At 45.3% G+C, this 12,870-nt stretch overlaps 1 protein-coding gene across 3 annotated transcripts in view; it reads right to left on the reverse strand.

The window, feature by feature from the left end:
* Pde1c (phosphodiesterase 1C) overlaps window positions 1-12,870 on the reverse strand; it is a 375,343-nt gene that overhangs the window by 293,009 nt on the left and 69,464 nt on the right. For all 3 annotated transcript variants that reach the window (XM_059257885.1, XM_059257883.1, XM_059257884.1), the window contains exon 2: window positions 4,144-4,194. In XM_059257885.1, the coding sequence (XP_059113868.1) occupies window positions 4,144-4,194 (51 nt within the window). The remainder of the gene's footprint in view (window positions 1-4,143; window positions 4,195-12,870) is intronic.

Here is a 12,870-nt window from a genome sequence, read left to right on the forward strand (position 1 = left end):
TCTGTCTCCAACTCCACCAGTATTTAGTCCTTCCAGTGATATCACTGGCTCTCAAGTTCTGGTGTGACAAAATTTGCTAAAACACAGGTAATGAGGACCCACCCCAACACTCTCCATATCAGCAGAAAGTAGAATACGATCTGAGAATCTGCATTTCTGAAAAGATCCTGGGACTCCACATGAGAACCATGGACCTGCCATGTCCATCACCAGTAGACATTCTAGAGCCACCACTGGATGAGTAGGAGACAGAGAAGCTCAGACCCTGCAGAGTGTCCAGGAGAGACCTAGAGGAGGAGCTGAAGTATTCAGAAATACTTTGGAGTACATATGAGAAACCAAAAGAAATTCTCAAATCCAGCTTCTGCTCCCTGCCCCCATACCTCTGCTTTTTTTTTTTTTAGTTTTATTGAGAAATAATCAATATCTGAAAGTACATTGATTTAAAGTGTACATTTTGACATTGAGTCATAAGCATATACCCATGATGCCATCACCACCATCAGGGTACTACTAAGCACATCCATCCTTCACCTCCAAAGTGGCCTCTTGTCCATCTGGTTTTTTTTTTTTTGTTGTTGTTGTTGTTGTTCTGGTTTCTTGGGGCTTGTGGTTTGAGGATGTAGTACAAGCTATCCCTTAACATGCTTTACACTGTGAACAGCGGATCTCAAAGATTTGCTCATCTTTCATAACTGAAACTTCACACCCACTGAAAACAACTTCCCAACCTCTACTCACTCCATCGCCCAGTAGTCAATTTCTGATCTCTGTTTCTATGAGTTTGCCACTTCAGCCTGCAAAAAACCTTGCATGCTGCTGAGGCCGTCTTCCCTGGGTTCTTTACACCTCTTCCACCACACACACCCCTAAGAATACTGACAGCCCAATCACTAGCTGCAGCCCACAGCCCAGTTCTTCCTTCTCATTATCCTGGTTCCAGAATCCATCCCTTTGAAACTTAGGCTCCCATTGTTTGTGAGAGCCCTTCCTAATGGTGACAATCTAGAAAAACTTCTCTGGACCCAAGCACTCCCTGTCACAACTCAAGCATCACCAGCAGAACGTGCTATCTTGGTCTCGGTCTCAACCCTGCCCCAGTGCTTATGCTAACGCACATCGTTGCTAAGACCCTAGCGTCATCAGCCATCTTCCCTCATTGCCAGAGCTCTTCAACAGGAGATCTATCTCCATCAACATCTATACTTTTCCCTCCCAAATAAGATGGGCCAAATCTAAAGGCATTAATAATCAGCTTCAATTTTTCCTGCTGCTTCTGACATCACAATTTTCTTTCATTTTTGTTTTATGTGGGAAGGTGTTTTGCCTGCATGTATGGGGGGGGGGGGGCCAGAAGAGGACATAGGGTCCCCTAGAACTGGAGTTATGGCAGGTCTGAGCCACTGTGTGGGTTCTGGAAATGAACATAGGTCTTCTGGAAGGTCAACCAGTGCTTTCTTAACCACTGTCGGATAAACCAATCCAAATCCACTATTTTTTTTTTTCAATGATTGCTCTTCTCAGGGAGAAATCATTCTCCCATCTTCTAGAGAAGCAATAAGAACTTCAGAATAAAACTGTGTGACTATGTAAACTATGGGACCACTGTGTCCTCTGCATGTCTCTTGAGTACCCTGGACCTCCTTCACAGGACTAGTCCAAAGTAGCATGCAACATCTTGGGGCCCCTGGAGTGCAGAAGTACAGCACAGTCTGAACTCGTCCTGCCACACTGTGGCTGGGCCTGAACACTACACATGGCTCTTATTCCCTGACAAGGGGAATAGCTTTTCTAAGATTAGAAACCACTTTCTCTGCATATCAGCCCTTCTGACCCCTCCAGACACAGGAGTGAAGGGCCAGTGATGCTGATAGGGCTCCAGTCTCAGAATGGCTACCCTCACAATAGGTGCCCTTTCAAACGATGACCTCTGCACTACTATCTGCCCACGCTTATTAAGCAGATGCTCTGATTGAAGCCAGGCTGATCAAAAGTCAAAGCTGGAGCTAGAAATGAAGGAGAAGACAGGACCTGAAGTCCCCCAGGACCGATTCCTCACCCTGCTGCTTCCTTCTCCTGTCTGGGTCCAGGCCTCACAGCAAAGGCTCCTGATTGTCATTCCACTGGATAACATACCCTCACCGGGCTTTCCACCTATCTCTGTCTTGTTAAAAGCAAAAGATGGAAAGACGTGGTCCTTTACCTTCCCATCTCCAGAGTATCATCTGGATTCTGGCCCTCTTTCCACGTTGAGTGCTTCATCCTACCATTCTCCCAGCGTGGCACATGAATAGTGGTAACTCAACAATGGTACAGTGAGAATTTTCTTCCCTTACTAAATTCCATCAACTCCCCCTCTCTCTAGGACTTGCTACCGAGAGAGACAGCACCTAACACCCCCTCTGGCGTTCTCCCAGGGTACTGCACTCTGTCAAGACACTTTTTCCTGCTCTGAGTTGGCCTTGCCTCACAGGATTGCTGAGAACCATTTTTCCCACACAGACTTTCACCCCCGGTGTCCTCATTGACCTCTAGCTAACAAGCTGTCATGTGACATGCCATCCTTTCAAATCAATCACATAACTTAGAAGCTGTAGAAGTTACCTACAAGAGAAATCACCTTTTCCGTCCATAAAGGGACTTACTGCTCCAAGCCTCCTGGCTTCATGGTACGAGGACCCCTTTCTCTTCCCACACCTGTGATGTGTCAGGAATTCCCATCAAGGTAAATCCTGCACGTGGCATGATCAAGTTACCACTCCAGATTGTTCATCCTCCTGACTGTTGCTCAAGAGATGAAGAATAAAAATAAAAGGGATAAAAGCATATCCATCATCCTCACTGACATACTTATTTTGGAAATGGTGGTTCCAAGAAGGAGGACAGTGAAAAATCGGGCCCATTTTTGGTGTTCATTGTATTGTCTACAAGGCAAGTACTTAGTGCTCTGTCATTAAGCAGACATCATTACAGTTCTATAAAAACCATCTCTGGTGAAATCAACCCGAAAAGTTGAAACTTTCCAAAAACAGTGAGAGCAGCATTTAGAGGAATCCCTATAAATAGAAAAATTATACTTTTAACTTGATGTGTTAAGATCACTCTGGTCGTGTTACACTCAGGGATCATCAACCCCACGTGGGGAAAAACAATGATGGGATGGGATGTCAACAATTCCATAAAAGTTATTAATTCCATTTTTCAGATTGGAAATCCAGGGCCCAGAAAAGCATAAATAAAATTAAGGAAAAGCAAGTTAGGCAATAATCATGTTGGGGTAAGGGGAGTCTCCATCTGCTTTTATGTATTTAAGAGCCAACCACTTCTCCACTTGAAGCAGAGCAGGTTTACAGGGCATCCTACCCAGCCCTTCTCTGGTTCCAGCATCCCCACTGCCTTCACTGGAACCCATTCATTCTAGGGTATCCACAAACTTGCTATGTAATTTACTGGTCACATGGGCATGGAAGCCTTTGAGAAGCTTTTGATGGCTACATTCTTATCAAGATCAGGACCTGGACAGATTTGGTAGGAAACAACAGCCTGGCTGCAGCCTTGGGAATATTCCTGAGCCCAAGGGAAGCCATTCAATCCATCTGAGCTGCAAAGTGTCACCAAGACAGTGGTGTAAATGCACAAATCCACTGTGGATTGCAATGATGCTTTACACACGGATAGGCGGAATAGTGAGTGAAGCTTCCTCCCTTCAGTGTCACTAACCACCCCCTCTCTGTAGTGCCTTAAATAGCACCTCTCAAAACTGTGCTGTGAACAAGAAACAACTAGGAATTTCTTCCAATACAGGTCGTGTGTCAGGAGGTTTGGAGTGGGAGCCTGGGGCTCTACATTTCTCAAAAGCAAGTGTAAGACTGATTCGGCTGCTCTAGAAACTAAGCTTCAAAACGCAAAGCCCTAGAGCACAGCTTGGAGGCCACAGTTCCAATGACCAAAAAGCCCATGGCCCAGGGTAGCTCATGTATGGTGCAGCTGAAGTGCAATATTAACCAGCAGGAGACATTTCCTACATCACTGTTTGAGTAACACCTCACAGAATCATAGAGGTAAATCACAATCACGTGAGCAAAGGCCTCCAATGAACATGTTCTAAGGGAGCCCAGGAAGAGTGAAGCAAAATTTACTCACGGGAGAAGCGGGCAAGTGGACGGGCATTCTTATCTCCTGCTTCGTTTGCAACTGGGGGGAAAAACAGAGGACATAGTTAACAACAAGGCACATGAAAGGAGACCATTTTCATCCCCCCCCAAAAAAATCACAGGCTATTGCCAATGCTATTTATTGGTTACCCTCTACAACCTGAAGGTAAAGTCCTATTGCTGAAAACACCACTTTCTTATTTCATTGAACATGTAGAGAGAAATCTAGCTGGTCCCCAACTAGAAGCTATTCCCTACTGACTAGCATTCAGGGTGCTCAAAGAAACTTTGCCCACTACTGGAAGAGAAAAGTAATCAGAGACTGATACAATAGGGGTACAAATGTTGTAGGAATAACCAATCACTTTTTTATTGGATTTAAGGCCCACTCCGTGATATATAATGCATACCCAACACTAGTTATGAGACCAACAACTGGAGACTAGATCAGTCATAGGGCCTGGTGGAAAACCTCCTACTGTTGTTCTAGTAAATGAACACAGCAACAAAATGACTCTCAATGGCATATGTTACACCCATAGATCAATGTTCCACTCAACCCTCATCAGAGTTCTTCTTGCAGTAGACGGCTACTAACAAAGAGATCCACAGCTGGACAATGGGCAGACAGTGAGAGACCTTGGAGCACTCAGCTCCTAACTGGGATGCCTTCATCAAACCCCTTCCTCAAGGGATCTGTGTGGAGGAGGAGGCAGAGAGACTGTAAGAGCTAGAGGTGGTGGATAATGTCAAGGAAACACCGTCTTTCTGACATAACAGGCCGGAGGCACACAGGGACTCACTAAGACTGTGACAAGCACAGGGCCATCACACGTTCCAGAAAGACAAAATCTCAGCAAGAGAAGTGAAAGTGGACACACCCCTAACCGAGAAGCTACTTGCAAATGATAGCTGTCAGGAAAGGAAAAATCGGTTTCCCATAATAAAGTTCACAGGGTGTATCAGCCACACTCCAGGGCAGGCTGCCTGCTCAGGAGTAGTTAGCTGAAACAAACAGACTCCAGGCTTTTGTATGCTTGTTTGGTTGAGTTGGTTTGACTTTTTTTGTCCTTTTGGCTTTTGTTTTGTGTGAGAGAGAACATGAAGTTGGATGGTAGAGAGCTGGAAAGAACTTGGGGTCAGGAAAAGAATACAATCAAAATATACTGTATAAAAAAAATTTTTGCAGGGTGGTGGTGGCGGCGGCGGCGCACGCCTTTAATCCCAGCACTCGGGAGGCAGAGGCAGGTGGATCTCTGTGAGTTTGAGGCCAGCCTGGTCTCCAAGGCGAGTTCCAGGAAAGGCGCAAAGCTATACAGAGAAACCCTGTCTCGAAGGAAAAAAAAAATTTCAGTTTTTCAAGACAGGGTTCTCTGTATAACAGCCCTGCTGTCCTGAAACTCGCTCTGTAGACCACGCTGGCCTTGAAATCACAGAGATCCCCCTGCCTCTGCCTCCTGAGTGTTGGGATTAAAGGCGTGTGCCACCACGCCCAGCTAAGTTTATTTGTTTTAATCTAATTTTTAAAAAGAACAAGGCACATGTGCTCCAGAGTATGTTCATGCTACCACTAACAGTCTGGACACTCTTCCAGTCAGCTACATTTGGGTCTTAAGTGGGAAAAAGCAACCTCCCTTTTCTAGGTTTCCGAGGCTGCATCAACACCTAAGTGAGGCTGATGCCTCCATCACCTTCATTAGAACTAGAACCTCAGCCTGGCATGTTTGGAGAGGTTAACCAGGCTACATCTAACAGATTCCCACACAACTGGCCATCCTTGGGTCCCAAACTTCCTTTAAAGGGTTGTCCTCCAACACATGAGTCCACACCAAGCTGCTAAAACAGGGAATGTTCTCAGAGCCCAGGTGGGCATCTCAGAAGATGGCAAAGCTGGGCTTTGTTAGAACTGACATTGAACTCAGATGTTAACAAATATGAGAGTTCACAAAGGGAGGCCTGGTGAAGCTGTTTAGAAAACCTCTCTAAAAATCCCAGGGCAAGCCGGGCGGTGGTGGCGCACGCCTTTAATCCCAGCACTCGGGAGGCAGAGCCAGGCGGATCTCTGTGAGTTCGAGGCCAGCCTGGGCTACCAAGTGAGTCCCAGGAAAGGCGCAAAGCTACACAGAGAAACCCTGTCTCGAAAAACCAAAAAAAAAAAAAAAAAAAAAATCCCAGGGCAGAAAGCTCCAAGGGTGTTTTACCTCCCCATCCTCCTCTCCATGGTTTATGATAGAGCACACGGAACCACAGTCACTAACTCTACAATTTATATCCCTATCACTTCAGACAAAACTAAGGTACATGTTCTCCTGTAGAAATACAACTTTCACTTGCCTTTTTATTTTATTTATTTTAATTTTGTATGTGTGTGTGCATGCATGTATTATAGCATGTGTAAGTATGTACATACTCGAACATTTGTGCGTGTGAATGCAGGTGCACACATGCCCCAGCACATGTATGGAGGTTGGTGGACAACCTCGGGTATCATCCCTCACCTTCCACCTTGTTTGAGACAGAGTCTCTGCTGTTTTTCCCACTGTATATGCAAAAACAGCTGGCCCAGGAACTCCTGGGATTCTCCTGTCTCTATCACCCATCTCCTTGTTGAAGAAGGGCTGGGATTATGATGTTCCTGCTAGGCATCTAGCTTTTATGTGGGTTCTGAGGATTTGATCTCAGGTCCTCACACTTGCTTACGCTGCAGGCACTTTTAACACTGAGCCATCTTCCAGCCATTGCTAAATTTAAATATTTTTTGTTTCCATTAAGATTGATATGTGTTGTTTCGTATATCCATGAAAGACAGACATAAATATTTGTGATCTGTTTGCATGACACACAATCCAACCAACAAGAAAATCCTGTTCATTTTAATTTGAAAACAAAAAACTGCCAACAGCAGACAGAAGAGATTGCTAGTGAAATCATTGCTCCATATGAAGTTGACACAGCAGGACAGGAGATTATCAGCTTCCTGATAGTCTCAGGAATATCATTTTACAGAACCATTCTACAAATGGTGAATGGAGTCGTACCTTTCTCTAGGACTCCTACAAGGTAAACAATTAAAAGTTCACGGCATTTGTACATTCAATGTTAGTCTCTTGTGTTTCTAGCTTTGGAGTCATCCCATGGTGTTTCCACTTTTGCTGCATTATACAAAATGACCAGCAGGGGGCAGTGCTACTGCACACATCTCATAGCATTTCAAAAATAGAAACTGAATTACTACCTCCACACCAAGGACACTTCAAAGAAACAAGATTCTTGTCTCAGAAAAGGGCCCAGGGGCGCTCCTAGCATTCTTATGTCTTTTGTCTTCTACAGCCTCTGGTAAAATCACTACTGAACATAAATAGTTTGCACTTACATTCTTCCTCAGGCAGAGCAGGCCTGCAGCAGGGCAGAGCAGTCCCTAACCTCTGGAGGACTCCTCGGCCACACTTCAGACCCTTACAGGAACCTGACTGCAGCTAGACATGAAAAGCATTAGTTTTGTGAACACTTGGGAACTTGACCAATTCTCTAGAGTTTTCTAGAAGAAATTTCGGGTTACATCAAAAAGAAGAGGGGCTAGGGATGAAGAAGAAAGAAGGAGCTGACTGGTTGTGTGCTTCTCCAGTCCTCTGAAAAATAGAACAAACTTCTCCCACCAATAAAACAAAACCCACCTTTACTGAAAAAACTGATGGGCTACCTTTAGAGCAAGCAGGATGATTGTGACTGTGACTGTGACTGTGAACACAAGGACTAACTGCTAGCCTTGGGAAGGCACATTCTCCCAGGGTTGCTATTTCAGACCAAGCCTTGAGCCTCCCTTCCCAGCTACCCTAGCCAAAGATGGGAATTGTTGACCCAGATCCAAGTTATACCAGGAGAAGCAGGCATCAAAATCTAGGCCAGTGAGGTACCAGGAGAGTTGCCTCTACCCAGAAGTAATGTGACAGCCCAGAATGACTGTCCTCCATGAAGTGCAGACACCACTCTCCCCTGCTGAATGCTTTTCAGTGGAATGCTTTTCAGTAATAGCCTACACTATCTGATCCAACTCACTTGTCCCGGACTCAAAGCCCTGACACTGACTTAATCTTCCACTACAGCGTTAGTCAGCTCTCTGTCACTATAACAACTACCAGAGGTGATTCATTTACAAAGAGTAAAGATCCGTTTTGTTCATTCTTGAGCTTCCAGACCACAATCCAATGGACCCACCTCTTTTAGTCCTCTAGTGCCAGATGGTATTGGTAGGAGGTCTTGGTAAGTCACATCATAACCAAGAAGCAAGAGAGAATTTGTAAGGGGCTGGGATCCTGCAGTCCCTTCAAGATCATGCCCCCAAAGACCAAAGGCTGGCCAGCGGGGTCCACCTCTGAAGGTCTCACCCTCCCCAGCAGTGCCACTCTGAGCACAAAGCCTTAGGCACATAGGCTTTTGGGGTACATTTCCAAACTATGATGATCACAGTTCCCACAGCATCTTTCAGTAAGTATAACACCCTTCGAATGCTCTCTCGGAAACGCCCTCCCGGGTCTTCACCGGACACACCCCTACTTATCCTTTGGGTTGATGTGCATTTCATGGTACATCCCATAAATGTCTGCCTGTTTCACTTCATTCCCCTTCAAACCCAGCTCTCCAACTGCAGCAGACATCAGAACTAGCTAGAAGGTTTTCCGAAATGCAGAATACAAATGCAGAGTTCAAACACAGTGAGAATGGTGTGTATCCAAGAAAATGTGTTTCTGAGAAATTCCCAAGTGACTTGGTGGCTCTTGGTCTGAGATGAATTTTTCAGAACAGCTGACATAAACTATAACCTGCTCCACCTAAGGCAAGATCTTTAACTTTTAATTTTCATATTTCTATTCTTTAACCAATGACTGCCACTCTGAATAATGTGGTCAGTTGATGTTTCCAGAACAAACGTAGACCAGATAGATACAAAATGCCATAGACAGCATCAAGACCAGACATCTCAGACAGGCTTCCAGTCACTCTGTATGAAGGTTTGATTCATTTGGGCCCACATGCTTGTAAGTTTTAAATAATTAGCTGCCCGTACTGATAAAAAGTTGATAGATGCTACTGACTTCTTTAGGGAGATAAGATTCCAGACCCACCGAACAGAAACGCATATTCCCAACAATGGACAGCTCTGCCTCCTGTCTGAGATACAGCTCTTTTCTTTTTTCTTTTTCTTTTTTTTTTTGTTTTTTGTGGGGTTTTTTTTGTGTGTGTGTGTGTGTTTTGTTTTTCGAGACAGGGTTTCTCTGTGTAGCTTTGCGCCTTTCCTGGAACTCACTTGGTAGCCCAGGCTGGCCTCGAACTCACAGAGATCCGCCTGCCTCTGCCTCCCGAGTGCTGGGATTAAAGGCGTGCGCCGCCACCACCGCCTGGCTCCAGCTCTTTTCTTGTTATGTGCTGCCCTCATGGTCCAGAGATTAGTGTCAGCAGGGTCTTGTAAAGGACCTGGAACTTAAAGAATGGAACAATGCTACCACAGAGGAAAGTACTTCAAAGAGTGATCGTACCCAGCTTAACTAGACCCTTCCATTTCCAGACCACACACTTTAAATAGGTTTGATGGCCCATTGTCTGCTGGCTTGGACATAGCCAAGCTCCTTCACCAGCACAAGAGCCTGCATGAATTATTTGTTTTGCATTACACACACACACACACACACACACACACCACTCACACCACACATCACACATATACATACACACATCATGCCACATGCATATATACACCACACACACAAATACAACATACACACCACACAGACATACAAACACCACACACATAAATACACCATACATACCACACACATAAATACACCACACACACACACACACACACACACACACACACACACACACACAGCTTTAATAGTAGTTCCATTTATCAGGTTAATTAGAGCTTGAATTTGGCAAAGTGTATACAGATGACTACAGATGTATGGAAAGGTATCCATGCTATACTGTTAGCACAAAACCCACAGATTCTAGCCATGTCTATATGCAATAGATTCTGTCAATGTTGAGCTGCCTGACAAGCATACATGTGTATATAAGCATTGAGAGACAAAAATAAAGTATACATTGCCAGATATGGGAATAATTGTTTTTTTATGGCACATTTGAGAAAATTTGTTACCTTTTTTATGTTTCTGAATAAGGGCAATAATTCAGATTTGTTACTTTTTTATATTCTGCATCAGGGCAATAATTTAGGATACACATGTGCCATGTTTATATTCAGTAGAAGTATTTTATCAAAGGGAGAGAGAAGAGTTGGCTATTGTTTTGCATACTATGATTGTGTGTGTGTATATATATATATATGACATGTTTTAGATCCAGATCTAAGACCAGCCTCTGATCCTATGTTACACTTGCCTCGTGTGATCTTAAGAGCACTCCCCATAAGGCTCAAGCGGTGCAGGTCTGCTCTTCTCAGCAAGTTGTCCCCCACCCTCAACATTAGTGAATTGCACCTGGTAGAAGGTTAGACTCACTTGGGGAACTTCTCAAACTCCTGTGCCCAGACAACAGCTTAGACCAATCCAACAGTGCTTTTGAGAGAGGGCCCACCGCTCCCTACATCTTTATTAAAGTGAAATTCACAAAGCATGCATCTCAGAGTCCTTCCAAAGTAGTGCCCCTATTCTGTTCTTCTCAAGACGTTACTGTTTTGTCGTTGTATCATAAGCCGAAGTATGCCTTGGCTTAAGTAAGATTCAGCTGCTAAGGCTGCAGACATGATTGTGAGAATCAGCTGACAGGCAGCTCTTCTTATGGTGTAGGATTGTGGAAAAGAGGATTTGGCTCACATTGCTGCCAACTCCCCAGGCACACCATGTGTCCTGAGCACTGCCCAGGGGCTGGGCCACAGAACTTGATTCTCAGAGGAAGGCAACAGCCTTGACACACAGGCCAGCCAGGGAGGTGGCTGTGTCTCTCCATCTATGTTTATACAAGTATAGTCAGTAGGAAACCGATGCGATGGTCACATTGATCTTGGTGGCATCCCAGATCCACTGAAGCGGAGTCCCATCGTCCCATCGAAGAGGGGAGGCAACAGCTGGGCTGTGGTGGCGCACCTGGGAGCCAGAGGTGGCAGATCTCTGTGAATTCGAGGCCAGCCTGGTCTACAGAATGAGTTCCAGGACAACCAGAGCTACACAAAGAAACCCCGTCTTAAAGAAAAAAAAAAAAAAAAAGAGGGAAGGCAATGAGGTGTGCTAGGATCTCAAAAGCAGCATTCTAAAATTACATTCACCTCCATCCCAGGTGGGTTTGTTACATGTTTTCCCTAAAATATATAATCAATAAAATTGTCTATAAACAAATTTCTAAGTAAGGACTTTCCATGGAGACCAAGGCCAGGGAGACGGTGGGAAAATTAACTCAGAGTATCCCAACCCCAAACACCGAAAGGAACTTTGATGTCTCAGCCAAGCCCCAAACAATCCAGGCCACTGGGAAGGACAGCAGAGTGCATGGGAAGCTTTGGAAGGCCTAACAGTTGTGGCGGTGAAGCAGGCAGGTGCACACTGCTTTGTAACCAAAACTAGAACCCAAAACACTGCCACCCATGTTTTGGAAGCCCTGACACCTGGGTAAGTGTAAAGGCAGCTGAGACGCCTACAGGGGCTAATACACAGTGGGTAGCAGCCCAAGGCAAAGCCTGGCTTCCTGCGGGGGCATCTGCCCAGGCCTGGTATTTGCCTCAAGCTCTGGGTCGGCCCGGGAACCCTCTGCAGGTGAGCTCCCTTGGGAAGCCTCATGGGGGAAATGCCAGACATGGTGGAGCTCCCAGAGAAGTTGGAATGAGTGTCCAGGGACCCCCGTAAGCACTGGATGAGAGAAAGCTCAGAACTGCTCACAAGGGCTTGACTTTACCTCCCCTTCAACTTGCAAAGACCCAAACAGCCTCAGAAAAACAGGATGGTGTGCTGGGGGAAAGACTCCTTCAAAATCACAGGTAACTACCTTGTTTGGATGGTGCTTTCTAAGTAGAGACTTCCATCAGCCCCTCTTTCCCTGCCCCCCCACATTTCTAGCTTTATTCCCTCCTGTAGCACCGATTGCCTACATGTAAGGCTTGTCTTTCTCCTTCCATTTCAACCCGAGACCCACATAAGCATAGATTCTCTGCCAAATGGGGGGGGAAAAAAGCTGTTCTACTCAGAGGCTAAAGCCCAGGACCAATATTTAGTTAATGATCAGTGGCCAGGCTCCCATAGTGCACCACGCGGAGTGTGTCAAGCCGAGAATATTTGGAAAAGCACAGGAAGACAGAAAGATACAAAGACATCTATATCCTTGAATAGACATATGTGCTCTAAAGATCCATTCATCACTTCAAAAAGATTTAGCAAGCATTGAATGAATGGCAAACTTCAGATGAATGTGTGCACCCCTGCTCATGGTCTCTGCCTTCACAGTAAAAAGGACTACCATTCCTCAGAAAGGGTGGGTAGTTTTTCAAAGACCACGCAGTTGGGCAACACAACCTCCAACCAAATTTTGGGAGCCCAATTCCATGTCTTTCCACATAGCTCATTTGCCTTCCAGAAGAAAAGATGGGACTTTGATCTGGTAGCACAGGTCTGTAATCCCCAGCAACTCAGGTGGCCAAGTCAAGAGGATCACAAGTTCAAGGCCTGCCAGGGCTACAGAGTAAGCCCAAGTTCAGACTATATAACTT

This window comes from Peromyscus eremicus, chromosome 3, assembly GCF_949786415.1.
Source record: "Peromyscus eremicus chromosome 3, PerEre_H2_v1, whole genome shotgun sequence".
In the NCBI taxonomy this organism is placed as follows: Eukaryota; Metazoa; Chordata; class Mammalia; order Rodentia; family Cricetidae; genus Peromyscus; species Peromyscus eremicus.